This window comes from Mauremys mutica, chromosome 13, assembly GCF_020497125.1.
Source record: "Mauremys mutica isolate MM-2020 ecotype Southern chromosome 13, ASM2049712v1, whole genome shotgun sequence".
Taxonomy (NCBI): Eukaryota; Metazoa; Chordata; order Testudines; family Geoemydidae; genus Mauremys; species Mauremys mutica.
In genome coordinates this window covers 2,095,186-2,123,139 of record NC_059084.1, presented here as the reverse complement: position 1 = coordinate 2,123,139, position 27,954 = coordinate 2,095,186, and the positions used below count along the sequence as shown (strand labels likewise).

The 27,954-nt window shown below is 49.1% G+C and overlaps 1 protein-coding gene across 2 annotated transcripts in view; it reads right to left on the bottom strand.

Annotated features, from left to right (window-relative positions):
* NOL4L (nucleolar protein 4 like) overlaps nt 1-27,447 on the bottom strand; it is a 97,661-nt gene extending 70,214 nt beyond the window's left edge. The window contains exons 1-4 of one of the 2 annotated variants that reach the window (XM_044985278.1): nt 9,469-9,753; nt 4,939-5,087; nt 4,123-4,278; nt 267-378 (exon numbers count right to left, since the gene is read on the bottom strand). In XM_044985278.1, coding sequence (XP_044841213.1) covers nt 267-378; nt 4,123-4,194 — 184 coding nt within the window. In that variant the 5' untranslated portion in view covers nt 4,195-4,278; nt 4,939-5,087; nt 9,469-9,753. Of the gene's footprint in view, nt 1-266; nt 379-4,122; nt 4,279-4,938; nt 5,088-9,468; nt 9,754-27,126 lie in introns of those variants that run through there. The other variant, XM_044985277.1, reaches the window with a different exon arrangement.
* Nucleotides 27,448-27,954: the final 507 nt, after the last annotated feature.

The following is a 27,954-nucleotide window of genomic DNA, read 5'->3' as shown; positions in this document are numbered from 1 at the left end:
CCACCGCTGTTTCGCACAGCAAGTGTTGGGAGGGAGGGGGAACGCAGTACACTTGGGGAAGGGGTCCAATGGGGCAGGGACTTTGGGGAAAGGGTTGGAATGGGGGTTGGGTAGGGGCGGGGAAAGGGTGGAGTCGGGGCAGGGGCAGGGGTGTGCAAGCACCCACCAGTGCCGGGGAAAGTTGGCGCCTCTGGGTCGTAGTGCAATGAAGTTTGAGAACCCCTGGTCGAGAGTCACCTATGCTGGCAGAACTCATTTGCATTTACCTTTGGGCTCCAGTCCATTGGAGTTAAAATGCATCCTCTTCTGGCACTCAGTGCAACTCATCAGGAACCTGGTCACAGCTTCTCTTGGAAGGAAAGCGTAGGTCTCTGCAATCTGGGAAAACAATGAGATGTCTGTGTATCCTAGATAAGAGAGACTGCTTAACACACAGAACCAAAGGACATGAGTGATCACAGGTCTTGTCCCACTTCACCTTGCTCAGCATAGGAAAGAACAGAGTGAGACACTCCTTTAGGGCCCTATCCTGTGAAGTGCACAGTGTGTCCTTATCACCCCTAACAATTATTGGCGGAGCACGGCACCTCTCAGGAGGTGCTCTGAATATCACAGGATAAGGCCAACAGTGACCTCAAATGACAAGAACAGACCTCTGGACTTCCCATACAGCCAGCACTCCTACATCATCTCCTATAATTACTCCTAGCAGGAAAGGCTGAGAACAGTGTAGCTGTAAGTTCTTAAACTCAGAGTGAGGTCTCTGAGGTTCTTGTTCTGTTTGCATTATTAATTACCATTATACCAGTAATTGGAAGAATCCATAACTCTTTTTAGAGGAAGTTCTGTCTTTTCCACTCTGAAAATCAGTTATTGTTAATAACACTTTGTATTTCTATGACTCACTTTATTGAGGGAACAGAAAACATTTAGAAAACATTAATAAATTAAATTTCTCAATACCTCTGAGGTAGGTATGAGTTACCCCTGTTTTACAGATAGGGAAACAAGGGTACAGAAAAGCTAAGGCCAAACTTTCAAAACTTTGGTGCCTGAAGTTAAGCACCTATATGCATATTTAGGCACCCAAATATGCAGCCTGATTGTGAAGCTGGGCACTCCCTATTCTGAGCTGCAGCAGGCGGCTCAGCACCTCTGAAAATCAAGACACTATGTTTGGAAATTTTGATTAGTAGATTTTAAGGCCAGAAGGTACCATTAGATTATCTAGTCTGATCTTCTGGATAACGCAGGCCAAAGAGTTTCACCAAGATACCCCTGTATTGAGCCCAATAACTTCTGTTTGGCTAGAGCATCTCTTCCATAAAGGCATCCAATCTTGATGTGAAGATAGCAAGAGATGGAGAATCCACCACCTCCCTGGGGAGTTTGTTCCAAGGGTTAATGACCTTCACTGAGTGATGTATCCTTGCAAGGGAACAGAGGATTCAGGAAGAGAACCCAGGAAGTCCTGACTCCTAGTCTCATGCTCTAATCAATGGAAGCACTCCTTCCATTTTGTTTTGCTAAGGAAAATGGGAAACACGCCAGAGAGACAAGGTGGACGAGGTGATATCTTTTATTGGACCAACTTCTGTTGGTGAAAGACAAGGTCTGACCTGAAGAGTTCTGTGTAAGCTCGAAAGCGTGTCTCTTCCACCAACAGAAGTTGGTTCAATAAAAGATATTATCTCCCTCACTTTGTCTCTCTAATATTCTGGGACCAACATGGCTCCAATAACACTCCAAACAACTAAAAAATCCAAGCATTTTATATCCCTTAGGTAAGGTGAGAAGGATGAAGTGTGAACATGTTGAAAAAGAGAAAAAAATCTTTTAGAGCAAAGGGGGCAGTATTTTGGTTGATAATGGTTAAAACGGATTTCTGCAAGCTAAAGTTATCATGGGGAAGTGAGACATTTATCTCCACTAAGTGGCAGCATAACCCCAGTTTTACATGCATGCTAATAGCAGATGGATGGAAAGTTCAGAGGGATCTTGTCCCAAACTGGGGATGCAGAGCCTGGATCTCATGGGATTTTCTTTCAATCTCTCTAGACAAAGACCAATCTCGCTCCACGTCTTTTATGGCTGAATAAGTATCTTTGCTTTTCAAGGTGTCTGTCAGACATTCAGTCATCAGGAACTCTCCACAAAAGGACTAAAATTCAGGCACATGAAGAATGCTGCTGGAAAACATGAGTATCTGAAGTGTACTGTGAACTGCCCCTTAGCCATGCCTGTAGGACTATGACCAGTTCCCACCTGTCATTCACTCCAGCAGCCCCATGGTGTCTGCTGCAAATTTCAGCTAATTTTAGTGATACAATTGTTATTTCTCAGCTGATTTGATGCTCTGCAGAGCAGGCAGCTTCCTTGATGAGTTATCTCCCATCCAAATTCCCTTTCTGATTGCCTCTCTCTGGAGGTCATGGACAAGGGCAAACTCTTCAGTGACTCTCTGATTAGAGATGGTGGAGAGAGAGAAATAGCAGGGGACACACTGAATCTTCTGGAGTTGCCCATCCAGACAGAACCCCTTTGTGCATTAAGCCACCAGGATCTGAAGCTGTATTTAATACAAAGTATTTCATACTCCAAACCTGGCAGCAAATGAATTCTAGGGAAGCGTGATGGGGCACAAGGGAGGACAGACAGTCGAGTCCTGCCAGGTCAGAAGGGGATACACACTGTTAATGTGATGATCTCAGCTCAGGAGGGAATCTGAGGGGTGGAGCATGGAGCTATCTGACTGCTGTTAGCAGGCCTGGGAAAACAGACGGATTCAGCCTGGTCCCCTGAGGCTGTGCAGTGCACAGATTAGTACTCCAGAGAGCTGAATTGAAGGAATTAGGGGAGGGTCAGAGCGGTCTGCTGTGGAAATGAGCGGAAAGTTTCTGAATTATGGTCATGCTGGTGGAGTTGCCCTCCTTAATGAAGGAGAGGTCATCTGCCTCCAGCCAGAGAGCATCACTGTATACAATAACGCTGCAGGCCCACAGCGCTCTCTGCTCCTCAGCAGGGGCTCCAGCAGTACACAGGGGGACTGGGCTCCATCACAGACGCTCAAGGCATGTGCAGAACCCCGTGGAGCCTGCAGTCTGGAGCAGGGACAGGAGCATACTCAGCAGCCTGTATCCCCATGCAGAGCCCTGCATGATCCCAAGCAGAAGGCAGGCTCGCTGCAGGGACCAGGGCAGCATGTGCAGCCTAGTCGAGTCCCAAGCATGAGCTTGAAGGGTGCATACAGCAGAGAACCAGCTGCTGCTGCATGGCCAGTCCTAACAAAGAAGGAATTTTCCAAGTGGCCAGGTCCTCAGGCCTCCAGGATTCAACACAGCAGCAGGAACTTGGAGAGTGAATTCAATGCCCCATATAAAAGAATCAGGACACACATACTTGTGTTGAAAGAATATGGAGAGGAAGGAGAAATATTAACCTTTGCTAAACATACTTCTGGACAAATTCATTCCTGGTCTAAGCTCCTGGGCTTCAGGCTGCATAGACAGAAATGTGGCGCTCTGCACTCTAGGCAGCACTTTACAAAATGTCCCACTCTCAGGTGCCTGGCATGGCCTCAGTTTTGCAGATGAGGAAACTGAGACACAGAGTTGACGTGGTTTACCTAAGGCCACTCAGCAAATCAGAGCTGGGAAAAGAACAGCGGACTCCCAATCTCCTGCTCTAGCTATGCCCTTTCCTTCAGCGATGCTTCTCTGCAACTGAGGGGGGAAGAGAGGCAGATGGCACAGAGCAGGAAACACAGGAGGTGGGTAAACATCCCCTCACCTGAGTAATGCTCCAAGGTCAGTAAGGGTTGAAGCCTTCTGAGGATTTATTTTCTGATTGTGTAGAGTTGCGTTTGTGTGTTACTGTTGAGCTGTACACTTCCCTGCCACTGTACGCTTGTGCCACTATCCCCCCGCCCTTTCTTGTGTCCTCAACACAGCTGCTGTGCCATTATACCACTCGTTCACACCACACACGCGTGCGCATACACAGGCCTTTCACTTGTGCCCACTCCCCCCCCCCATCAGACCCATTCCTCAATCTCATGTAGGAGGCCTTTCCCCTGGGCGTCTGTGTCCCCTGCTGTCTGAGAAATGCAGGAGGAAGTCTCACCGCTCGATAGGTTTTCTTCTGGCCAGCATGTTTGGGTGCTTTGCCTGGCTCTGCTGAGCTCTCCACATGCATCGAGTAGATGATGTCAAAGAAATCTTCCACCACAGCAACGCGTTTCAGAGAGATGCCCTCAGGCTCCGACAGTCCATCTGCCCCCTACAACAGCACAGGCAAGTTGAGTTAGTATCAGTGATGGGTGACAGGGGTGATGAGATGGGCCTCGGGCTAATGTGGTTAGAGGGGGGACAGGCACAATGTTCCAACCCTGAGCTGCCTTGAGCACACAGGATGAGGGGGGATAAATTAAATAGTGCTCCAGGGAGGTTCCTACCAGAGCCAGGGCAGTGGCTGCGGCTGCTGCTATTGTGCTACTAAAGCTGCCAGTGAAAATGGACCAAGAATAAAAACAAGGGAAGAGTCCAGAGTGGAATTTTAAGCAATTTAAATTTTCATAATTTAGAGCAATCTCACTAGGCTGGGAATAGGCAGAAGAAAGTCTTTGGCCTTGCGCACTGTACCCACCCTTCTGGGGCTGGGGGATACTAAACAGATGCAACCCCCACAGACTCAGACCAATTAGCAGGGCTAGCTTTTACTGTGATGCCAGGATGAGGTCCCTGAAGAACAAAACTGAATCACCTTCCTACCCTGCACTGACCTTTCCAAGCTCCCTCGCGCACACACAGCAGCTGAGCACTAGCAGCACCATCACTGCTCTTTGTGTGTTAGGATGTGCTGAAGAACATGAGGCTGTAATCCTGACACATGGCAGTGGCGAGAGACTGGTAGGGGTGGAAAACATGGTGAGCACTGTACCTCTTATCTGACTGGCAAGAATGGTGTCAACTCGCACTGGCAAGGTTTGCCAAGAAAAGAAGCGGCATCCTTCAGTACCCAGCAGCTGCTCATGTCACTCCATCAAACAGAACCAGGCATATTGATGGGAGATGGTAGGGATATCTAGTCTAGTGTCAAAGTAAGGGTAGTTATGCTAGGAGTCAGAATCCTGGAGAGAACATTCAGCCTGCTTCTTAAGAAAACAGAATTATTGCATATGTATTATTATGGGCCTGATTTCCAAAAGGTTAAGCATGGATTTGTAAGCCCAATTTGCAAATGTAAAGATTGTGAATGCACATGCAAGTTGGGCACTTGTGTACGTAAATGACCCACAACTCATCTTTTGGATACCCATTTTGCATGTGCAGTCACAGTAATTACACATGCAAATTATGCATACAGTTGCACATCTATTTTTTTTTATTGAGTCTTGTGTACACATTTACTATATTAAAAAAATGAACCCTATTCTTAAGCAACCACTCAAGGGACTGTCAAAAATCACTTGTTCAATGGAGATGGCCTTCTAATAAAGGTTATATTCAATACAGATTTGTAGATTCCAGGGCCTGAATGGACCACAGTGATCATCTAGTCATGGGGCACTCAATAGGCGGACCGCGGACTAAATCCAGACCACCAGGCACTTTTGAACGGACCCTGAAATCTTTTAATTTACTTATTATTATAATTATTTATTTAATTATTATTTCCTCTGGAGTCTGGAACTGGACTATAGCTAGACCAAGAAATTTGGACCTTGACAAAAAAATAGATTACCCCTGATCTAGTCTGACCTCCTGTAAAACACAGGCCATAACACTTCCTCAAAATAATTCCTAGAGCAGATCTTTTAGAAAAACATCCAACCTTGATCTAAAAATTGGCAGGGATTGGGAATCCTTTCAACTCTTAGTAAATTATCCCAATGGTTAATTACTCTGTTAAAAATGTATACCTTATTTTCAGTCTGAATTTGTCTAGCTTCAGCTCCCAACTGTTGGATCATGTTATAATTCTCTCTGTTAGATTGAAGAGCCCATTATTAAATATTTGCTCCCAGGTAGGTACTCAAAGGCTGTAATAAGTTACCCCTTAACCTTCTCTTTGTTAAACTAAATAGACTGAGCTCCTTGACTCTATCACTATAAAGGCAGGATTTCTAATCCTTTGATCATTTTTGTGGCTCTTTTCTGAACCCTCTCCCATTGATCAACATTCTTCTTGCGTTATGGACACCAAAACTGCACACAAGATTCCAGCAGTGGTCATACCAGTGCCAAATACAGAGGTAAAATATCTCTACTCCTACTAGAGAGTCCCCTGTTTATGCCTCCAAAGCTCACATTAGCCGTTTTGGCCACAGTGATGCACAGGGAGCTCATGTTCAGCTGATTATTCAAGACGACCACCAAATCTTTTCAGAGTCACTGAGACACACATATTATATCAACACTATTACCTTTATAAACCAAACTTGTAATCTCATCAAAAAACATCAAGTTAGTTTGACAAGATCTATTTTCCATAAACCCAAGTTGACTGGCATTAATAAAAAATAAAAGGAGGGTAATATAGGAGATATACCAATCTCCTAGAGCTGGAAGGGACCTTGAAAGGTCATTGAGTCCAGCCCCCTGCCTTCACTAGGCAGGACCAATTTTTGCCCCAGATCCTTAAGTGGCCCCCTCAAGGATTGAACTCACAACCCTGGGTTTAGCAGGCCAATGCTCAAACCACTGAGCTATCCCTCCCCCAATATAATTAATTGAATCCTAGATCAGCCTCTCCATTATCTTGCCCAGGATTGATGGCAGGCTAACAAGCCTATAATTCCCCAGGTCATCCTGTTTATCCTTTGTAAATATTGGCACAACATCATCTTTCTTATAGTCTTCTGAAACTTCCCCAGTGTTCCAAGACTTATTGAAAATCAACATTAACGGTCCAGTGAGCACCTCAGCCAGCTCTTTTAAAACTCTTGGATTCAAGTTGTGGACCTGCTGATTTTAAAATGTCTTAAACTTCAGTAGCTGCTCTTTAACATCCTCCTCAGATACTAGTGGGATGGAAAGGATGTTGTTATATGCTATGATGACATCATTTGTTTTCTCCTCAGATACAGAACAGAAATATGTATTGAACACTTCTGCCTTTTCTATATTATTATTGATATTTCTACCCTTTCCATCTAGTAATGGACCAATACCATTTTGTTCCTGATATACTTCAAAACTGAGGCTGCTTGCAGACCAGCAATCCTCAGTGCAGGGTCAAAATGGGGATAATTACAGCAACGGGACAAAGGAAAACTGCACCATGTGAAAAGCACAGACATGACAGATAAAGCCCTCTCCTTCGCTGAAAGCAATCCATTTGAAGGGGTTTGTAATGAACTCCACAAGCAAAACATCCACACCCAGGGCCAGCCCTAAACAACTATTCAAACCCTCATCCTTGCGCCGCCAGGGGCTCCATATTCATTCCGGGATCCAGTTCAAAACTGCCATAATTCCTTTTAAAATGCTCCATGGACTAGCAGAACTCAGAGCCTGGGTGTCTAGTTATACCTATCCACTCACCCAGCACCAGCCTCCTACCCATCCCTTCCCACTGTGGGTATGGGAGTCACCTGCTCTGCAGCTCTTGACCTCTGGAATGGCCTCCCTGCAAGCTCTCGGCCTCACTGACTCTCCGCTCTGCTTCCAGGCTTCTCTCCCTTTCCTATGCCCCTCTGTGTTTATTTAACCCTGTGAAGCATGGTGGGATGCAGTTTGTACTGAAGACACCGGATACAAAAGGAAGTTAGCTGGATTGGGTTTATCCCTTTAGGATTTAAAGAGGTTTAGAGCCAACTCATATTCTGACTACCACTCAAGAAAGAGATCTTGGAGTCATTGTGGATAGTTCTCTGAAAACATCCACTCAATGTGCAGCGGCAGTCAAAAAAGCGAACGGAATGTTGGGAATCATTAAGAAAGGGAAAGATAATAAGACAGAAAATATCATGTTGCCTCTATATAAATCCATGGTACAACCACACCTTGAATACTGTGTGCAGATATTGTTGCCCCATCTCAGAAAAGATGTATTGGAATTGGAAAAGGTTCATAGAAGGGCAATAGAAATGATTAGGGGTATGGAAGGGTTTCCATATGATGAGAGATTAATAAGACTGAGACTTTTCAGCTTAGAAAAGAGACGACTAAGGGGCGATATGATAGAGGTCTATAAAATCATGACTGGTGTGGAGAAAGTAAATAAGGAAGTGTTATTTACTCCTTCTCATAACACATGAACTAGGGGCCACCAAATGAAATTAACAGGCAGCAGGTTTAAAACAAACAAAAGGAAGTTTTTTGTCACACAACACACAGTCAATCTGTGGAACTCCCTGCCAGAGGATGTTGTGAAGGCCAAGATTATAACAGGGTTCAAAAAAGAACTAGATAAATTTATGGAGGATAGGTTCATCAATGGCTATGAGCTATGAGCCAGGATAGGCAGGGATGGTGTCCCTAGCCTCTGTTTGCCAGAAGCTGGAAGGGGCGACAGGGGATGGATCACTTGATGATTACCTGTTCTGTTCATTCCCTTTGGGACACCTGGCACTGGCCACTGTTGGAAGACCGGATACTGGGCTAGATGGACCTTTGGTCTGACCCTTGGTTCCAGCCCACTTCTACATTCACCTGCTCCCAATTTTCCCCTCCATAACCTTTACAGCCTCCTACCTCTCACACTTTCACTCTGCCCCCCCATTCTACAGACCTCAAGATCCTCCTGTTCCTCCCTGATCTCCAGTCTCCTCATCCTCCCTCCTATTCCCCACATTCCTCTGTTCCCCTTAGTCTCCTTCTACCCCCATATTCCCCTGCAAGCCCTCAGTCTCCTCACGCTTGCTCAGCACCCTGCCCCTTCAGTCTTCCTCCTCCACCTCCGGTCTGCCTCATGCAGACATCTTCGGCCTCCTCCTGCATCCCACCACCTGTCTTATAGTCCCACAGTCTCTCCTATGCTCCTGAGTCTCCCTGGTCCTCTGCATCCCTCTGCACCTTCCTGAGTCTCCCCCCCTGCACCTCTTCAGCCTCTTTCCTACTCCCTATATTCCTCTGTCTCCTCACAGTTTCCACTCCAGCCCCCTAACTAAAGCTCAGCAGCCATCTTACCCCTAAAGGCAGTCTGGCTTCAGTGTCATTGAACACAAGGGAAGGTGGGGGCCGTGAGGGCAGTCTGGCTTCAGCCCCCTTGATAGGGTTGCCAATTTTGGTTGGACATATTCCTGGAGTTTTTTTCACATGACATAATCCTTAATTCCTGGAGACTCCAGGCCAATCCTGGAGGGTTGGCAACCCTACCCCTTGAAAGTAACAGGAAGTGGCAGCCATTTTGAATAAGGGGAAATTCATAAGTTTTAAGTCAGGAATGATGCGATCGTGTGAAACTTTAGAAAACACCAAATATTGCAAAACTCAAAATAAAATCATGAAAGTAGGCAACACTTACCTTCCCTCACACACAGTCTGTGACCTTGCATCCTTGTCCTCTTTCCCATTTATGGGGCCCATAACCATATAACCAGGTCTACTTCCCTCTTTTGTGGGGCCCCATTCCCTTGCTACTCCCTCATGGGGCCTGTGCTCTCTTCTAACTCACTCTCCACACAAGGCCAACTGCCTTTGCACCCATATCTTCTCTCCCCCCTCTTAGTGCCCAGGGCCCATCTTCCCCCTCATGGGACCTGTGTGCTCTTTCTCCCTGTCCTCCTCGCAGCGCCCGTGCCTTTGCCCCCAAGCCTTCCCCGTCTTGCCCCTCCTGAGGCCCATGCCCTTTCGCCCGCTCTCTCCCACTCCTGGGACCAGTGCTTAGGGTTGCCGCCGCTGAGGTACAAAAAAACCGGGACAGCCAGGATGATCCTGAGCCATAAAACTGGCCAGCTGGCAGCGCGCACTGAGCACCCTTAACGATTTCCTGGGACAGCTACCTCATAAAAAGAACAATCTTTGGAAAACCTGGACAGGTGGCAACCCTTTTGGTGCCCCCTCCTCTCTTCTAGACCTATGTCCCTTTCCCCCTCACAGGGCCATGCCCTTCTCCTCAGCCATCTCACGAGCCCACGCCTCCTCTCCCTCTCTCTTCACTCACTGGGCCCATGTCTGCTCCCTTCTCCCCCCGGGCCCGTGTACTCTTTCTCCCTGTCCTCTTCATGGAGCCTGTGCCTTTGCACCCAAGCCATCTCCTCCCTTTCTTGGGCCCCGGGCCCTTTCTCCTTCTCTCCCCCTTATGGAGCCAGTGCCCTCTCTCCCGTCGTACAGGACCTGTGCTCCTCTCCTTCTCCCTGCTCTCATGAGGCCTGTGCCCTCTCTACCTCTCAGGTGGCCATGCCTCTCTCCTCTCTCCACTCATGAGCCCCATGCCTCCTCTCCCTCGTCCCCTCACGGGACCCATGTCCTCGCCCCTATGGGCAGGGATTTTCCCTGTGCACCATGCAAACTGCAGCCAACTCTGCAGCCTGCCTGGTGCAGCACAGTTCCCAGGCTGGGGGAGGGGAGAATCACTGCCCACACTGGCTAGGGACATGGTGCTAGAACCCTGCTGCCAAGGACCCTGCGCCCCGGGTGGTGCTGGCAACCTGGCTTCGGGATCTACATAATAGCAGCAGAGCATCTGAGTCAGGCTCCATCCCACCCCGGCCCTTGTTCCTCTCTAATAACCACACCATGCTCCCCGCCCTCCCTCTGCAGGCAGCCAGAGTGGCCTGCTGCCAGGGCTTGGTGCCTGAACCGCCCAGCTCAGGCTGGGCGCCTTCCCTCGCGAGTGTTAATGACTGTTGACAGAATACAGAGGCTGCCTCGGTGACATCTGCTCAGTTGGCTGCATGCAGCAGGGTATGACCCAGACTCCTCTCAGCACTAAGGTTGCACAGAAAGGAAAGGACCCTCCCTTCACCCCCCAGCCCTGGCCTCCCACCCATCGGCCTCCCCAGGCCCGAGTTTAAAAGCCCTGTTGGAACCACCAGCGCCTCTTCGTCAGGCAGGTAATGAGGGTAACCATGGTAACCCAGCAGAGGAAGTGTATTCTGCAGGAGACGTTAATCCGCGCTCCCTCGAGCTGGGACAGCCTGACTTTTCATTCTCACACAGTAATTAGATACCAGCTGTCAGTGCAGGGGGAAAGGCTCAGCGACTAGGGGCTGGCAGCGAGGGGGCAGGGAGGAGGGTGTTAAAGACACAGGGGTCCTTTTCATGGGACAGGGAGGGATCCCCTTGCCCCATGCATCCGCATGAGAATGAGTGGCCGCCACAGCATTTGCCCTGCCTCGTGTCCAGCTCCTATTACACATTCAAAATCCCTCCCATCCCATGCACACCTGCCGCAACCATACATTTATCCCACCTGTCCTTTATTCCCTCCCTAGACACACACGCCATCATGCACAAGCCCGCTGCCACCCACTCACTCCTTACACGGGATGTGACCTCCTGTTTGTTGCCTGCCCCTCTATCATCTCTCCTTTACTGCAGCTCCAAACACCCCACTCCATCCTACAAAGGCCTGGTGCTGCCCTGCTCGCTGCCTGTCATATCTCTCACATGCCTCTCAATTCAGATCCAAATCCTCTACACTACAGACATCTGTTGTCTCTCGCTGACCATTAAACCTCAGGTCTACTCCTCACTATGGTTGTAAATCTTCATCCTCTTGTCCAGCACTCTCTCCCACCTATGACAGTGTTTCTATCAATATAACTCATTAAACCCACTCTTTTCATTCAGCAGGCCACATCCTCACATGTGCCTATGTTCCCTTCTAATCCCCCATCATGACTTGGGTCATCACCGGAGGACTCTGCAACCACTGATGGTCCATCAGTGGTCCACTGTGTGATGACCACTGTAATCAGAGATATGTGTAGCATAAACTTTAGAGGAAGGAGCAGCATTGAAAAGTAAAGCGTGTTGTTTTTCCTCAATGTGATGTGTCTAGTGCAGCCAGCTGCCATCTGATCTCCTCTATGCTGCCATGCCAGTGACCTCTACCCTGACCCAGTGCAAGTTACCACCCTCTCCAGAAGTAACCAGACACTCCCTTCTCCAGGCTGAATGAATCCAGTCTCGGAGCATCTCTGAAAGAGACCAAATTGTGAGTGGTGGGCTTTGTGTTGTGGACCACTAACTGTCCATTGGCAAGTGCATCCAGCCCAACCGCACCCCCGACTCCAGTTAATCTGAGTTTCAAGCAAAGGACCTAGTCCTGCAAGGTACCACGTACTCTCAGCTCCCTTTAAAGTCAATGGGTTGAGGATACTTGGCATCTCTCTGGTGTAGGCACAAAAGGAGAACTGGGACCTGAAGCTGTGAACCCCACATAGGCCAGAAAGAAGAATCCCTGCCTGTTAGAATGGAGCAGGCAGCTCTTCCTAAGGACCTGGATGTGAAGCTCTCCCCCAGCTCTACTTCTCCATGGAAAAGCAGCAAATTTTGGGGAGGAACAATGTTAGCCCTAATGTACAAGAGGCTTATCCGGGGGGGGCTTGGTACTTCCCTGTCTGCTCTGTTTGACTAAAGATAAATGCTCTCCTGGCCTTCAGACTAAGGGCTGATACCAGCTGAATTCAACTTCCTGTCAATAAAAAGCCACTTCCTGCCAATGAAATGCTGCCTGATAATGGCAGAACTCTTATTTTCTGTCCATACAGCAGACCCTCTACCAACATTCATTAGTTTCCATCTCTCCTTGTCTCTGTGTCTTCCCCACACACTACAAAAGAGCCTGTCTCTGTCCCTCTCACTCTAAGCACTCCCTTTGCCCCATATTGGGAGGGGGCCATCTCTGTCATTCTAACTGCTTGAGTTCCTGCTGTCTCATAGTGGGGTGGGATACTGCCAAGTGTGGGGTGTCACAGGCCACTGACCTTCTGTTTTGTTGTTACATTTGTATAACTTTCCAATTAAGTGCTACTGAATTGACCTGAAATCCCTGAGTTGAGTCCTGATTCCATAGTGAGAAATGCTGTTTCCATACTCCTTACCCTCCCCCATCCCACACGTGGAGGTGCTCTGTGTCTACCAGTCAACAGTCTGTCACTCCTTACTGCAAACTCCCAGGGGTTCTGTCTGGCCCATGTAAAGAGATTCTGTCAAACACCTGTTTTGGAGTTATTACGCATGATGTTATACACTTCATCTCACGAATTTTTGCTTCTCTCTTAGTTGGATTTTTTTTTTTAATTCCCTACAACTTTTATTTTATTTTATTTTTCAATCACTGTCCTTTAGGGAAAAACTGCCTGTCAGCACCTGGAATTGGGAATTTATTGAGAAACATTTACAAGCCAAGCTACCACCCAGAGAAGGAGCTTCAATTTATAGTGAAGAATCCAGTCCTGTCAAATCTGGACAGCAGAATTCACTCAGCAGAGCCTGCCTAGTGTGCCCTCAGTGTTCTACACCTTGAATGCAAACTGCTCCAACTGACTTCAAACCCAGATCCCTCAAATCTGTTATTTGCATCCTGACACTAGGGAGGTATGTGACTAGCTGAAAAGTAGAGTGCACGGGTGAACAAGCCCAGCTTGACAATTATTAATTCTTCACACCCTTCTCTCATAATGAAAGGGATACCGTTTCAATATGAACTCTTGGAACTTTTGACAAAGAAACTGTTCCTGGTACTAGTGCATTTATGGGAAGTTGGTCCTTGATTGACTTCTATATTTAGACTTCTCTGGGGCTTTAGGAAGTTCACTCCTTTGGGAATTTAGGTGTAGGATAAAAGCAGCTTTTGCAGGGGATATGTTAAATCACAGCAGGCTCCCTCTACTGATGCTGCTATGACCGGTTCTAGCTCCCTAGAACTTCACTCTTCCTTCTAGTTTACAGCGCACTGGACATCGGCTGTGCTTTAGGAATACGGGCCAACATTAAGGTGAGAGAGAGAGAGAAAGAAGATCATGTGGTATCAGCCATACAGCAATAATCAGAGATCATCAAAAATGTGAAAAAATGTTCATGACATGTTCTTTTCCCCAGAAAATATTTTTTCTAAGAATATTTTCTGATCATCTCTAGAGCAGGTTGGAAAACAGAAAAAAATTGTTGCTAAAATTTTCATCGTATCCCCCCCACACACACACACACCCCTAATAAGCACTTGTATATCACTCTGTATTTTCAAACCACTATATAAACACTGAGCCCCGATCCCGCACTTATAGCTAGACCCCGCCCCCCGACTTCAATGGGAACAGACTGGGTGTGTCAACCAACTACTCTTCACTACAGCCAGATAAGAAAGGCAAGTATTAATATACCCAGGGGGAAACTGAGGCAGAGAGAACAGGCAACTTTCCCAAAGCCACACAGTGATTCAGTGACAGAGCTGCAGGATGAGCAGTCAAGAGTTCCTAGGTCCCAGCCCTGTTCTCAAAGCACTACACCACATTGCTTCTCTAATTAGAGTTTTACACAGTACTTTTTTCCAAGGTAAATACTTATTTGTGAGGGAGAGGTGGCTACAGTTTTTGGAATACAAGGTTGCATAGATATATTCCTTCTATGGGAGCACAAAGGTGAAATCCCAGCTACTGGGAAAGATCCACTGTTTTTAATCTGTCACAGGGCAAGCAAGGCCTTTAAGGCAAATTCAGGCCTTAGCTCTGAGCTTGGCCTATTTTCCTCCCAGATCCTGAGTCTGAGCTGCAGTCTGTAGGCTGAAAGCAAGGATCCCTGAGAAGGGGGAAACAGGAAATTAAAGGCAAGTCCTTTTCTCTGAGCTGGAGAGAGAGATTTAGGGAGCGTGGTGTAGGGAAAGCTTTACAGGGTTCAGGCCTGAGGTCTGTGCTAGGGTTCTTGGCTGAAAGGCAGCCGAGAAAGCAGATGAACAGGATAGGAAGTAGCCTGGGGGAGGGGTGAAGCAGAATACTGAGGCTAGAGTAGATAGCTGTGTGGCTCCACATGGCCCTGGGCCTGCAACCTGAGGCAGAGGGACTGGGCTGCTCTTTACCTCTGTTCTGCTACCTGGAGGTGGTGGGCAGAAACCGCTGCAGCAAAAGGCCTTGTTTGTTTGGATTCCTGTTTGCTCTCAGAGGGGGCGGATTTTTGGTACAGCTGGAAGGCTAAACTGCCCCTCCATGAGGAGACTGTGAATTGGTGGAGGGAAACTGAGGCTGCAGACACACCTAACGGCAGAGAGGTAAGTGTCACACTCACAAAATCAACATGTTTTTATATATTTGGGGCTAGAAACAACTGGGCATCTGGCTCTCCTGCACCAGAGCTGGTGTCCTCAGTTAGGAGAGGTGAGCGGAAGATCGTAGAGCGGACTATTTCAGAGGTAATCAAATGCCAGTCAGTTTGGGCTTTTGAATGGCCTAGGCTGCTGCCAGAGGGCTAGTTCTGTTGCATTCAGGGAGAAAGCTGATGCTAAAGAGCCCTGAATACACAAGAACTGCACATCAGTAATGGCACTGTGGTGTCAAAGTGAAACTACAGCAGAGGGGTAACACTGCTACCGCAGTTCAACAGTCCAGGGACAAGGACAAGCAAAACTCTATGTAAAATAAGTTACCAACAATGCTAAAGCTAATACAAACTGACCAAGGTCAAGAAACTGTGAACTAAGACTACACAACATCCTTAACTCAGCCCACAGTTCCCCAGTAATGCAACATACATGGGCCATTATTGGAGTCTCCATGGGAATGGCAAGATGTACGCCTAGGGAAATGCAGACTTCATCAGCTTGCATTACCCAGACTGTGAAACCTTTAGCCAGCACCTACTAGCACAAGGCTTAAAGCTTCTCCTCAGCCTTGTTACCTACTTGCTGACCAAGCAACTCCCAGCTGCTTAGGCCTGAAATCACCAGCTGCCCACTAAACTAATCTATGCTGGCCACACACACAGTCCCCTGATGGGATGGTGGTGATGTCTGTGGGAGGTGTTAGACTTGGGCTGCCCTTGCTCCAGGGGCTGGGGGTGCAGCTCTCTCTCTGCTGACTCAGAAAACATGTATTGTTACACTAGGTTCATGTTTGGAAGGCTTCACAAACATAAGAGATGGACTTAAAAGTCATATTGTGTGTGAATGAAAGCTTAGATTCTGCAGAAGTTGATGGCACTTTCCAGGGATAGATTCCTAATCAATGTGGGCAAGTTTGTATTTCAAGTTAAAGGAGGGTTATGTAATTAATGCAAATCAACATAGGATCTATTTTCCATAAGCCTATCAAACTAACTTGATATCTTTTTTGATGAAATTATAAGTTTGGTAGATAAAGGTAAATTGTGTCGACATAATAGACTTAGACTTCTTGAAGGCATTTGACTTGGTACTGCACAACATTTTGATTAAAAAACTAGAATGATATAAAATTAACATGGTATACATCAAACGGATTAAAAACTCACTGACTGATAGGTCTCAAAATGCAATTGTAATGGGAAATCATCACTGAATAGGTGTGTGGCCAGTGGGGTCCTGTAGGGATTGTTTCTTGGCCCTAAGCTTAACAACATTTTTATCAATGACCTAGAAGAAAACATAAAATCCTCACTGATAAAGTTTGCAGATGACCCAAAAATTGGGGGAGTGATAAATAATGAAGAGGACAGGTCACTGATTCAGAGCAATCTTGACTGCTTGGCAAACTGGTCACAACCAAATAATATGCATTTTAATATGGTTAAATCTGAATATACATATCTGGGAATAAAGAATGCAGGCCATACTTACAGGATGGGAGGACTCTACCCTGGGAAGCAGTTACTCTGAAAAAGATTTGGGGTTGTGTTGGATAACCAGCTGAGCATGAGCTACCAGAGTGATGCTGTGGACAAAAGAGCTAATGCAATCCTAGAATGCATAAACAAGGAAGAATCTCAGGTAGGAGTAGAGAGGTTATATCACCTCTGTATTTAGCACTGGTACAACCACTGCTGTATTTTTGGGTCCAGTTCTGGTGCCCACAATTCAAGAAGGATGTTGATAAACTGCAAAGGGTTCAGAGAAGAGCCCCAAGAATGAGTAAAGGATTAGAAAACCTGCCTTGTAGTGATAAATTGAGCTTTTTGAGTCTATTTAGAGAAAGTTAAGGTGTGACTTATTAAAGACAATAAGTACCTACATGGGGAACAAATATTTAATAATGGGCTCTTCAGGCTAGCAGAGAAAGTTGTAACACGAACCAGTGACTGGAAGCTGAAGCTAGACAAATTCATACTGGAAAGAAGGTGTCAATTTTTAACAGTGACAGTAATTAACCATTAGAACAGTTTACCAAGGTTTGTGGTGACTCTTCATAACTGGAAATTTTTAAATCAAGACTGGATGTTTTTCTAAAAGATCTGCCCTAGGAATTATTTTGGGGAAGTTGTATGGCCTGTGTTATATAGGAGGTTAGGTCAGATAATCACCATGGTCCCTTCTGGCCTTGGAATCTTTGAATCTATACATGCTAGGCTAAGAAGGTGGGGAAAACAGAACTCTAGCATGCTACACAATGCTGACTGCTATAACCTGGTAATCCAGCTATAAAGACCCCTTCCCCCAGATCTGAAACACTCCAGTGCTGTGGGGCCATATTCATGCAACGACTAAGCCAGAATAGGGTAGGCACATGGGCTGTATGGCAGCCATAAAACGGGCTGTTCTTTAGCTTTTTGTGAGGTTTGTCTTTGAAATATGTCTGTTATTGAGAGAAGGAGGTAGAGTATATGGGGAGAAGGCAATCCAAATGGGGAAGAGAAGACAGACAATTACAATAATCTGCCCTCCCCATGGAAAATAAATTGGCAGCTGACAGGTTATACTTTGTACAAACAGAAGCTTTGCAGGAGAAGTGAAGACTCCAGAGGGGCCAATTGGCAGGTTAATTAGGATGAAGCAAGGGATTAATGAAAATGTTTAAGAAACAGGGTTTGAGATGCAAAAGACACTGAATACTTGCTAAAGAGGAATCACCTCTGGTTTGGGGGAGGAGATGGGAGGGTAAAATAGCAGATCAGGGAATGACCAATGCAGATGTCTCTGAGAACCAAGGAAGGGAGAGGGGATTCCTAAGGAAGGAGCAGGGAAGTTCAGGGAAAGACCTCATGATATCTTATTTTTCTAGAAATAAATGGGCTGTGTCCCTCCCCCAGTAAGACCAAAAAGGCATCAATAATGCAGAATAACCTCTCTCCAGGTAGCTGGCATACAGCCTCCCACGGCCAGCCAGTAGGCTATCTGTTTACCTTGAAGAGACAGGGCAGGAGGAAAGCAATTAAACTGGAGCTTTGATTAGGGCTTGCAGACAACTGCTTGTGTTAGAAAAGCCTGAGCCTCTGCAACTGTGCTGGCTGTGGCTGAGGCAGGCCTCTTCCATCCCCTGCTCAGCGCTTTCCTGGTACAGCAGAAGCATGACTGATGCTCTCTGTCCCACACAAGCTCAGCGAGCTCAGAGGTAGGAACCAGTTGCTAAGAGACAGGACTGTACTTTCCAGCCCACATTCAGACCTTTGTCACCAGCTCAAGGGCTTTTGCTGGATCAAAACACACCATGCAGGTGAGAAAATGCAGGCAGCTTTTCTCCACAGCTAGTCAGATCTCATGAAAAATCACATGGTTCCAGTTAGGGGAGCCACTCCACAGGCATCAAAACTGATGATGGGAATAGAGAATCTTTAAGCGTTTGTAAGGAAAGGGGTGGGGGTGGGAGGGTGCAGAAACACACACAGCCCTGCAGCAACGCTGGCTTCTTATTCCTAATGCTGCAAGATTCAAAACAGCAATGCTCTGCTGCCCGCTGAAATCCAGGATCAAAGGGATGATACCTCCAGCACCAGAACCTAGAGGTCTTTAGATATCTAGACAAGACTGGTGACTGGATGACTCTAGGTAGTGGGGATGGGGACTGGTATTAAGATACGGAGCCTTTTGTTTCTAGGTCATTCACTCAAATCCATCTCAGACTAGTAGAGTCACCAACAAGTTTTGGGGTTTGGTTTGCTGTTTACTGGCTCGGGAGATGTGGGCTTGATGTCCACACTGTGAAACAACCACTACATCTAGCAATCTCACCAGAGAGCCACGGACTGAATTGGCCACGGAGACTGAACTACCCTCTTCCACTCGGCAGTGGTCCCTCCAGATCAGGATTACGGTCTGTAGGCAGCCAGTGTGGGGGAAACTAGCATAAAGGCTGTCCATGCTACTTCTAGTGTGTGAGCAGAGAACCTTGTCCTCCTGGATTGTCAAGCCAACACTGCACAATCATTGAAAGAAAATATTTATATTGCATCTATTCCTGAATCCTCCTTCTCTGAAGAGTCGTGCACCATGGTGGTAAAACTTAACCAACCTCTTTTCAACACTGAGTGACTGATGGATGTTCCCATACTACACAATAAAGAAAAATGCTACTCCATATCCCTAAAGCTAGTGACACTCCTCCCCACCCCCTGCACACACGCACGCATGCACACACATACGCACACACACACACTGCAGCTATTTTCTTTTTAAATAAATTGCTGTTTTGTTGGCAACCATGCTAAGAGTGGAAGTCAGCAGTGTTCCTATAAAGAAGCTGATTCTGGCCAATAGGCCCCCTCTGTACCACCCATTGCTACAATCAGCTAATTAGACTGACGGGACACTGAAACTCAGTGGTGGCTTTGGCCCATCCTCAATGCAGTTCTCCAGGGAAGGGCACAGCTAATATGAGAGCAGGGAAAGGTAATTGCTAATTTGTGCTAAAGACAAAGAGAAATAAATATACATTTTGCTGTCAAAGCAATGCAGACAAGTTTCTATGAAGCTAAAAAGTCAACACAGGTGGATAAACGGAACCTCCATTAATACCCCTCCATCCATCTTTGCGCCTTCTCAGACATTTGTTTGTCCACAAAGTAAATTTACACACTATTCATGTCTGCTCTAATTTAACAGCAAAAACAGTATCATTTCTTTTGGTTTACCTGAGAGACTCATGTTGATAATGGTTTGGGCAAACAGACCCTGAAAGGGCTCCGCATGAAACAAGTTTTAGTGGCCTCCACTGGGCTTTGCTGCCATCCTGTACCAGTGACTGAATCACCTTCCTGCTTAAAATATGGGAAAGCTCCTTTGGGTCAGGAGTCTGGAAAGATTGCGTGGAGAGGGAGGCCTGAATTATGCTTATATATACAGGGTCTCTTCCTTCCTATTGCTTCAAGCATGCTCAGTCCCCTTTCTCCCTTCTCGAACACTGCCTGTAGCTTGCACAATTTAAACAATGGTGTTTCTGATTGGAGCTGGATTTTCTTTCTCTTCATTTTAACTTTTTTGTAATAGGCCTTTACAAAAGTTTTGTGCTTGGTTGCTTTTTTTTCTTCTTTAAATCAATGCCAATCAAGAGCGCTAAATCTGAGAGCAATTTTGTTGTGTTAATTTCAAGTGATAGAACCAAATGACTTGACTAGTTTTGGGGGGGGTGGGGGGCTGGGAGGGAACTCCTTGTCTCAGATCCAGATCCTGCCTGTTATACCCTATGCAACACCAATGAAATCAATGGAGTTGTGTAGGATGCACAATTTAGATAAGGGTGTGTATTTTTCTTTTAAAATTGTTCAGTCAGTCAGAGCTAGAGGACTGGATGGCTTAGTGAACTAATGATGGGCCATAGAACCTTTCCCTTGTAGGTTGCAAGTTCACCTGTAGCCCAAGTTGGTGGTAGAGACCAAAAATTGTTACCACCTGATGACTGTTTTGTGGTCTCTGATGGGAACTGGACCATATGCATGTCACAAAACTAACCAACACAATTGCTACTAACAGGGAACCTGTTGGAAATCTTGGCAGAGAGGCCAAGGACCGAATGAGCCATGGAGACTGATCTCCTAGTGATTCAGCAGGTCAGGACGGAGGTCCAGTTGGCACTGCCACTAGCCATGCTCACTCTTATGGATAGAGAACTTCATTCTCCAAAACTGTCAATTCTCTTTATACACACATAGAAAGACAAGGCTGTGTAAATTCAGCCTGCAAATATATCAGAGACTATTGCTGCTCACCAGTGAACTTTAACCAAGAACCCTGAGAATCTCACCAAGAGTGAGTCCTTCATTAATGTGACTCTTATTCCTGAAAACTGCTGAGGGTAAAAATTGCAATCAATCCTGTGCAGACACAAAGAGCTGAATCTGGAAGTGTTATAGGCTGGTATTCTGGGGTCACACTGGACTTGGTTTACAGGCTCATGCATTTTGTCAGTATTGTGCCAAACTGTCAAGTGCACTTCTAAATGTGAAGCTACTCATCAATTATTTGGGAAAAATCAGACCCACAGTGCATCCTCGCCCTCAGACTTTTCATGGAGGGTGAAGACTCTGTGTGTGTTAAATAATAGGCCATTTCTCAGCTCATGTCTTGGGATCCATTTGCACACCTGTCTTTCATTTCAATAATCTTTGTTATTGTTTTTTAATCCAGACCAAATGAAGATCACAGAAAACCTGAGCTGTTAGCTATAACAGTGAAAACTTTAGTAGACTAAAGTTCTCAAAGGTTATGCCAGTGTGGTTTTTTGGGGGCACCAAATGACAACTTTAGGGAATACTTGTACCAGGAAAAAAGGGACCTCTATTAACCATTAGGTCTGCCTCCTTTCTACAAGTCTGGCTTCCTAAATCTAGCTTGCTCCTACTATGCTATACCATCCTGAGATCTACTGTTTTTTAGTTTTCATGCAGAGATGAAGTTTTTAGGCATATGTTGTAATGGTCGGCTTTACAGAGTATCCACAGTGATTTTTCTGCTGTTGATGAAAGGCCGCCATCCATTCCCCTCTTGGTCTCTGTCCTCTGTTTATTATGCTTCACTCCTAGTCTAGTATCTTTCTTGAGGGGTCTCCAAATGTGTCATTCTGGGATTATTTCAAAACACCTCTACTTTCTGGGGAGTCTGCCTTGAAATATCTAGGAGGGCTCTGAATGTAAGTCAATAAAACCCCACCATCACAAATGCCCTCAGCCTTTCATTAGTGTCTGGAATTAACCCTGGAACCGTTTATCAAGCTCTCCAGGGGTAAGAGGAGGCAAAGGAGGGGGAAAGCAAATGCATGTACTGCCATAGAGGCTCCCAGAGCCCTGTGCAGCACCCAGAGGGTCCGTCTAATGTGAGGCTTTCCCACGTCCCATCTTGCAGTCCAATTTGACTCACTCTTGTAGCCCATGTCACAGGCTGCCGGAATGACTATATCCTGCTAGGTTGGCCAATGTTCCATAGCTGTGACAAGCGCACACCATGCAGGGTGAAGTATAGCACTGATTTACAAAGTGTGCATATCCACTCCTGCAGCTAATGCCCAAACCAAAGGCTGGGTCTAACCTTTCCCCTAACACCTGGTGCTACATGAAAACAAATCAGCACCTCCAGCTGTCACTAAAAATGTCGTATTTTTCCTTACACAATATCTCCATCTCAACATACATCTGTAGGAAAACTCTGTCCAAAGGACACTAAATACTTGAGGCAAGAGAAACATGAGACTATAATAAAAGCCACATTTTAACTCCCCATCATGAACACACACTCTCATGGTTTTGAGGCAAGATCAGAGATATACAAGGCCAGCTGGCTAATGGACGCTGAGGTTCAAGCATTGCTACACTGGTACTAACATACCAGCAACACATCAGCCTATTATAATTTATATAGTTGAGCAGTGCAAGGGTGCACTTAGGAATTGCAAGATACCTGTTGTTTGTATTGCAGTAGCACACTGAGATCCCATTGTGCTAGGCCAGGGGTAGGCAACCTACGGTACGGGTGCCAAAGACGGCACACGAGCTGATTTTCAGTGGCACTCACACTGCCTAGATCCTGGCCACCGGTCCAGGGGGCTCTGCATTTTAATTTTAAATGAAGCTTCTTAAACATTTTAAAACCTTATTTACTTTACATACAACAATAGTTTAGTTATATATTATAGACTTATAGAAAGAGACCTTCTAAAAACATTGAAATGTATGACCGGCACGCAAAACCTTAAATTAGAGTGAATAAATGAAGACTCGGCACAGCACTTCTGAACAGTTGCCGACCCCTGTGCTAGGCATTCTGTATAGATATTTTTTAAAGTCCCTGCCCAAAGAGCTTACAATCTAACTAATATCTGAATAGGCTTGTTATGCTGCCAGGAAGGTACCAAATTTCCTGCACTGACTAGGACCCCCTGACTAGGGGGAGGGATAGCTCAGTGGTTTGAGCATTGGCCTACTAAACCCAGGGTTGTAAGCTCAATCCTTGAGGGGGCCACTTAGGGATCTGGGGCAAAAATTGGTCCTGCTAGTGAAGGCAGGGGGCTGGACTCAATGACCTTTCAAGGTCCCTTCCAGTTCTAGGAGATTGGTATATCTCCAATTATTACCTATTTTTTTTTCTTTGGTTTTTGTTGTGTGTCTTAAATGACTTGAATCTTCAGGACACCCATCTGGGAAAGGGAAATCCAAACTCCTTGTGCCAGACCTCACTGCTGCCTCTATTCCCAACCCATTCATCAATAAAAAGACCACCATCTGCTATGATCATCACATCACCTAAGGCAGATGCCCCCTTCTCACTGTACAGTCCTATTTTTCAAACCACCCAAATCTGATTAGGCCTGCTCTGATAAGAGGCCTGAAGGAGGGCAAGGGAAAGTTACTCAAGAGAGAAAAGAACCACACGTTAATCATGTTTTAGCCACAATTGCACAGAAAACACTTATGTCAATTAGGAATAAACAAGGTCAAAAGGGACACTAATAACCCCTCATCCCCTCCAGAACAGGAGTGGCCCTGACTCCGTCATTAGAAGGAAAGACCTTAACCCCACTAGTGCCCTCCACACATTCTTTAGCTCTTCTCAACTTTTCACTCACGGTACTTCATATTTCCTGTGACAATCTGCAGATACTGTACAGCAGCATGCAGAATCCCCTCCCCCTCTCACCCCAGCTGCATTTTGGCTATGCTTATTCTTTCCCTGGGTCCCAAGTCTCAGGACAGTCCTGAGCACATTAAGTCTTTGACAGATACACTTGGAGAAGGAAGATGGGGCAGAACAAGAGGTGTCAGATAGATGAGTGGCATGATGAGGGGGAAGCCAATTGAAACACCAGCCCAGAAGTGTTTGGAAAGAGCAACAGAATGAAGATAAACCAGAACATGCACTTTATTGTTGAGCTGAATGCTAGTATCAGCTTCATAAATTATCTGACTGCACATGGTGAATAATGAAATGCACCCAGCTATACAAAACTAGCAAAGACCACTGAAAGATACCGAATCACTGAATTATCACCAACTAAAGAAAAACCCTGTCAAGTTATTTTTAAATTTTCAGAGATGTTTCAAACAAAACAAAAAATAGCAAATGCATCAGCTCAAAATCTTTCACTGGATTTACAACATAATGGTTCCTCTTAAGTAACTGAGCCAACAAGGGGGGGGGGAGAACAAACAACTTCTACAGACTTGACACCTTAAGATTTAAGGGGGAGCAGCAGTGATGGGTCTTTCCTGCAGCCAGTCTCTTTACAGGGCCCCCAGTTTTCACTTCTTACAGTATTACAGCCTCTGGCAAATGTACTATATGGTCCCATTGAAAATTCAGCTGTCTCCTGAGGGTCTGCCTATTTTTTGTTTGTTGATTTATGGAAGTCTAGGTGTGTCTAGCATGTAGCCTGCAGGGGCTGTAATAGAGGAGTTGGGGGTCTAGATACTCTCCCTGTTGAGACTTCATCAGGACATGAGGCTTTTAGGGAGCCAGGTGCCTGCACTAGTCTCGCTGAGCCATCAGGTGTAAGGACCTGGTTGTGTACCACAAAGGGAAGGGGTGTCTCACTAATTAACGGCAGGGTTTAGGGAGTCTGGCATGGCCTCTCTGGGGTACCATGACTCTGCAGCATTGGAAAGCTCTGGGCATGTACACCGAGTAGCTAGTGAGATTGAGAGGCGAAGGGGGGGGGGGAGATTACGCTGTGCACTGTCTGGGAGGGGGTGTTTCTCACTACCTCAGCCAAATCAGGGTTGGGTGGCTTGGGGGGGGAGCTGTTGTGCGGAGTGGGCCGTCTACCAAAAACTAAAAGACATTTGGGGTGGAGGGGCCAGAAAGAGAGAAGAAGCCGCTGTGCCCTAGGGAGGGGAAAAACGAAGCGACACTGACCCTTCCCCCCCCCCGCAGGAGTGAGGCAGGCCAGATGGGAAGTAACTAGCGCGTTTAGAAGCATTTGCCACAGATGGGCTGCCCTCAATGGCAGCATCCTCCAGCCCTATCAATGCTGGAGTCTGTGTGCGTGTGCACGGAAAACACTGCACCCTCAGAGCGGCAGCAGCGGCAGCGGCAGCGGCGGGGAAAAGCCCAGCCGCCCCCCCCGAGCCCAGCTCTGCCCACCTTCCCGGGGCGCAGGCTCCCCGTGGCAGGCCCGGCCAGCGGCTCCCCGCGCGGGGCGGGGGCGGCGGGGGGGGACACACGCCCCAGTGCACTCCGTAACCACAGCCCCCCTGGGCTGGGCTGGGCTGGGCTGCCAGGCGCCGCCGCGCTGGGGCAGATGGTGCAAAGGACGGGGAGGGAGTTCCCAGCGAGCGAGCCCCATGGTGCCCCACCCCCCGGCGGAGCGGGAGCCCCCCCCCCTCCCGCGCACAGGGGTCACCTCCTGCTCCCACCAGCTGGAAGTGAAATGGCCCCTGCCGCGGGGGCGCGGGCAGGCGGCGGCTGGCGCGCCCCCCGGCCGGGCCGGGCCGGGCAGGACAGGGAACAATGGCTCCAGCGGGGCTGGCTCGTCCCCGGCCGGGACAGCAGCCTGCTGGGAGGCGGGGGGAGGGGGAGCCGGGCTCTGCCCTGCGCCGTCGCCCCAGCAGGGCAGGGAACAATGAGGCTCCAGCGGGGGAGTTTCCCGGGACAGCAGCCCGCGGGCAGGCGGCGTGGGCACGGCCCCGCTCCAGGCTCTGCCCTCCCCCCCCGGCCCGGGATAACCAGCGGCGCCGCGGGACAGCAGCCTGCCGAGGGGGGAGGGGCGCGCGCCCAGGGCCCAGCGGGGTTGGGCTCCAGCCTGCGCCCGGGTCAGCGGGGGCGGGGGCAGGCGGCCTGGCCCAAGGAGGCGGGCGGGCGGGGGGGGTGCCCCCCGCCCCCACTCTGCCCTTGGCTGCAAAGCGGCCTGCGGTCACGGGGTGGGTGGGAAATGCAGGGCGAGCGTGATCGGGCAGGACCTGCGGGGGGGCTGGGGTGTGTGCAAGGCCCCCCCCCCTCCCCGCCGCGTGGGCTGCCCGGGAACCGCAGAGTCTGGCCCTCGTTCGCACCCGCCAGGGACTGACACCCAGTCCGGAGCTCTCTGCTAGTCTGCACCCATCGCGGGGGGGAGGGCGGGGGGGCAGGTGCAGTGGCCTGGAATGGGGGGAGGGATCTCCTCCCGCCCACCCTAAAAGAGGGACCTACCGCCCCTCTTCTTCCCTGCTCAGCAGCTGGGAGGTACCGGCTGGACCGGATGGGGCAGGAGGGGAGGGTGTGGGGGGGGGTTTTCCTCCCCCGGACTGGGTGTCTGACCTAATCTGCATCCTCCCCCCGTTGCTAGACCAGCTGCTGGGAGACAGGCTGGCCCGGCCCAGCCGGGGCTGGAGGGTTGGCTGGCCCGCGCCTCGCCGCGCATGGGTGGGTGGCGGATGGGAAGCTCAGGTTGGACGTGATCGGACAGGGGTGGGGAGGGGTCCGCCTCAGCTGGACCCGCCACCACTGCCCCGTTCAGCCCCTGCGCGGCGGCTGGGAGGGGCGGGCAGCCCTAGCCGCCCCACGCCCCCCAAGAGGGGGTTTGTCTGCAACTCAGCGCACTGGAGGGGGGCGGGGGGGGTTGGCTGGACCTGTCGAGACAGGGGCGTGGGGCGGCTATTTTCTAATGGGGCGCTCGGGGTGGGTGTCTCGCCCCCCATGGGGCATGCGCGATCATTTGCACCCTGCTGTGTGTCTGGGATGTGCCAGCTAGTGCTGATGGGACAGGGGCCGGGATGGCTGGCGGGGGGGGGGGTGATGCTGGGGGGGCTGCCCCACATCGGGTCTCTCCCCTGCGCTGGGCCCCAGCCCCTGGGCTGCAGGCTGCGGGAGGGAAGGACACACAGACACGAGACAGACAGACAGACACCGAGCCCCCGGGGCACGGAGCGCACTAACCGTTCCCGTTTTCACCGGCACATACACCACTTGACCCATCTTCGCCGCCTCCCGGGTGCCGCTTCCCAGCCGGAAGCCCTTGGACCGGACCCAGAACTGGAACTTGCCTTTCTCCCCCCCGCCGGAGCCGGTGCCCGAGCCGGCCCCCCCCTGCAGCACCTCCGCGATGCGCTGGTACTTGCTCCGGGTCACCGTCTTGGTTTTGGCCGAGTCCCCGTAGGTGCGGAGGCACCAGTCCCGGAACTGCCGCCCCAGCTCGCTGTCCCCGGGGCGGCTCCCCCGCAGCAGCAGCGGGGGCTTCGGCATCCCGGCCGGAGGCAGCGCCCGACCCCCTGTCCCGGGCTGGAGACGGCAGCGAGCCCGGCCGGCCCCTGCGCTGCGCTGCGCCCTGCCCGGCCCGGCCGGCCGGCGGGGATGGAGTCGGGACGGGCTGCGGGGGCGAGTCCCCGGGAGGGGCCGCTGCGGGGCAGGCGTGGAGGGAGCGCGGCAGCCGGACAGCGACCCAGCGAGCCGGGCAGAGGGAGGCACCGGCGGCGCCAGCAGCAGCAGCAGCCGCTCCTGTCACAGGATCACAGGCGGCTCCGGCTCGTCCCCCTCCCTCCCCCCGCCCGTCCCTGCCTCCTCCGCCCCCCTCCGGCCGCCTCCTCCTCTCCGCGGGATCCCACCTGTTAGAGCCGCGGCGCGGCCGCCCTTACCGCCCCGCCCGGCCCGGGGGCGCAGGGGTCGGCGCTACCCGCCTGGGGCCGGACCGCGGGCAGAGGCGGGGGCGGGGGGGGGGCTGGGCAAGGCGGCACATGGGGGAAGGGGGCGCCAGGGGGCGGGGGAAGG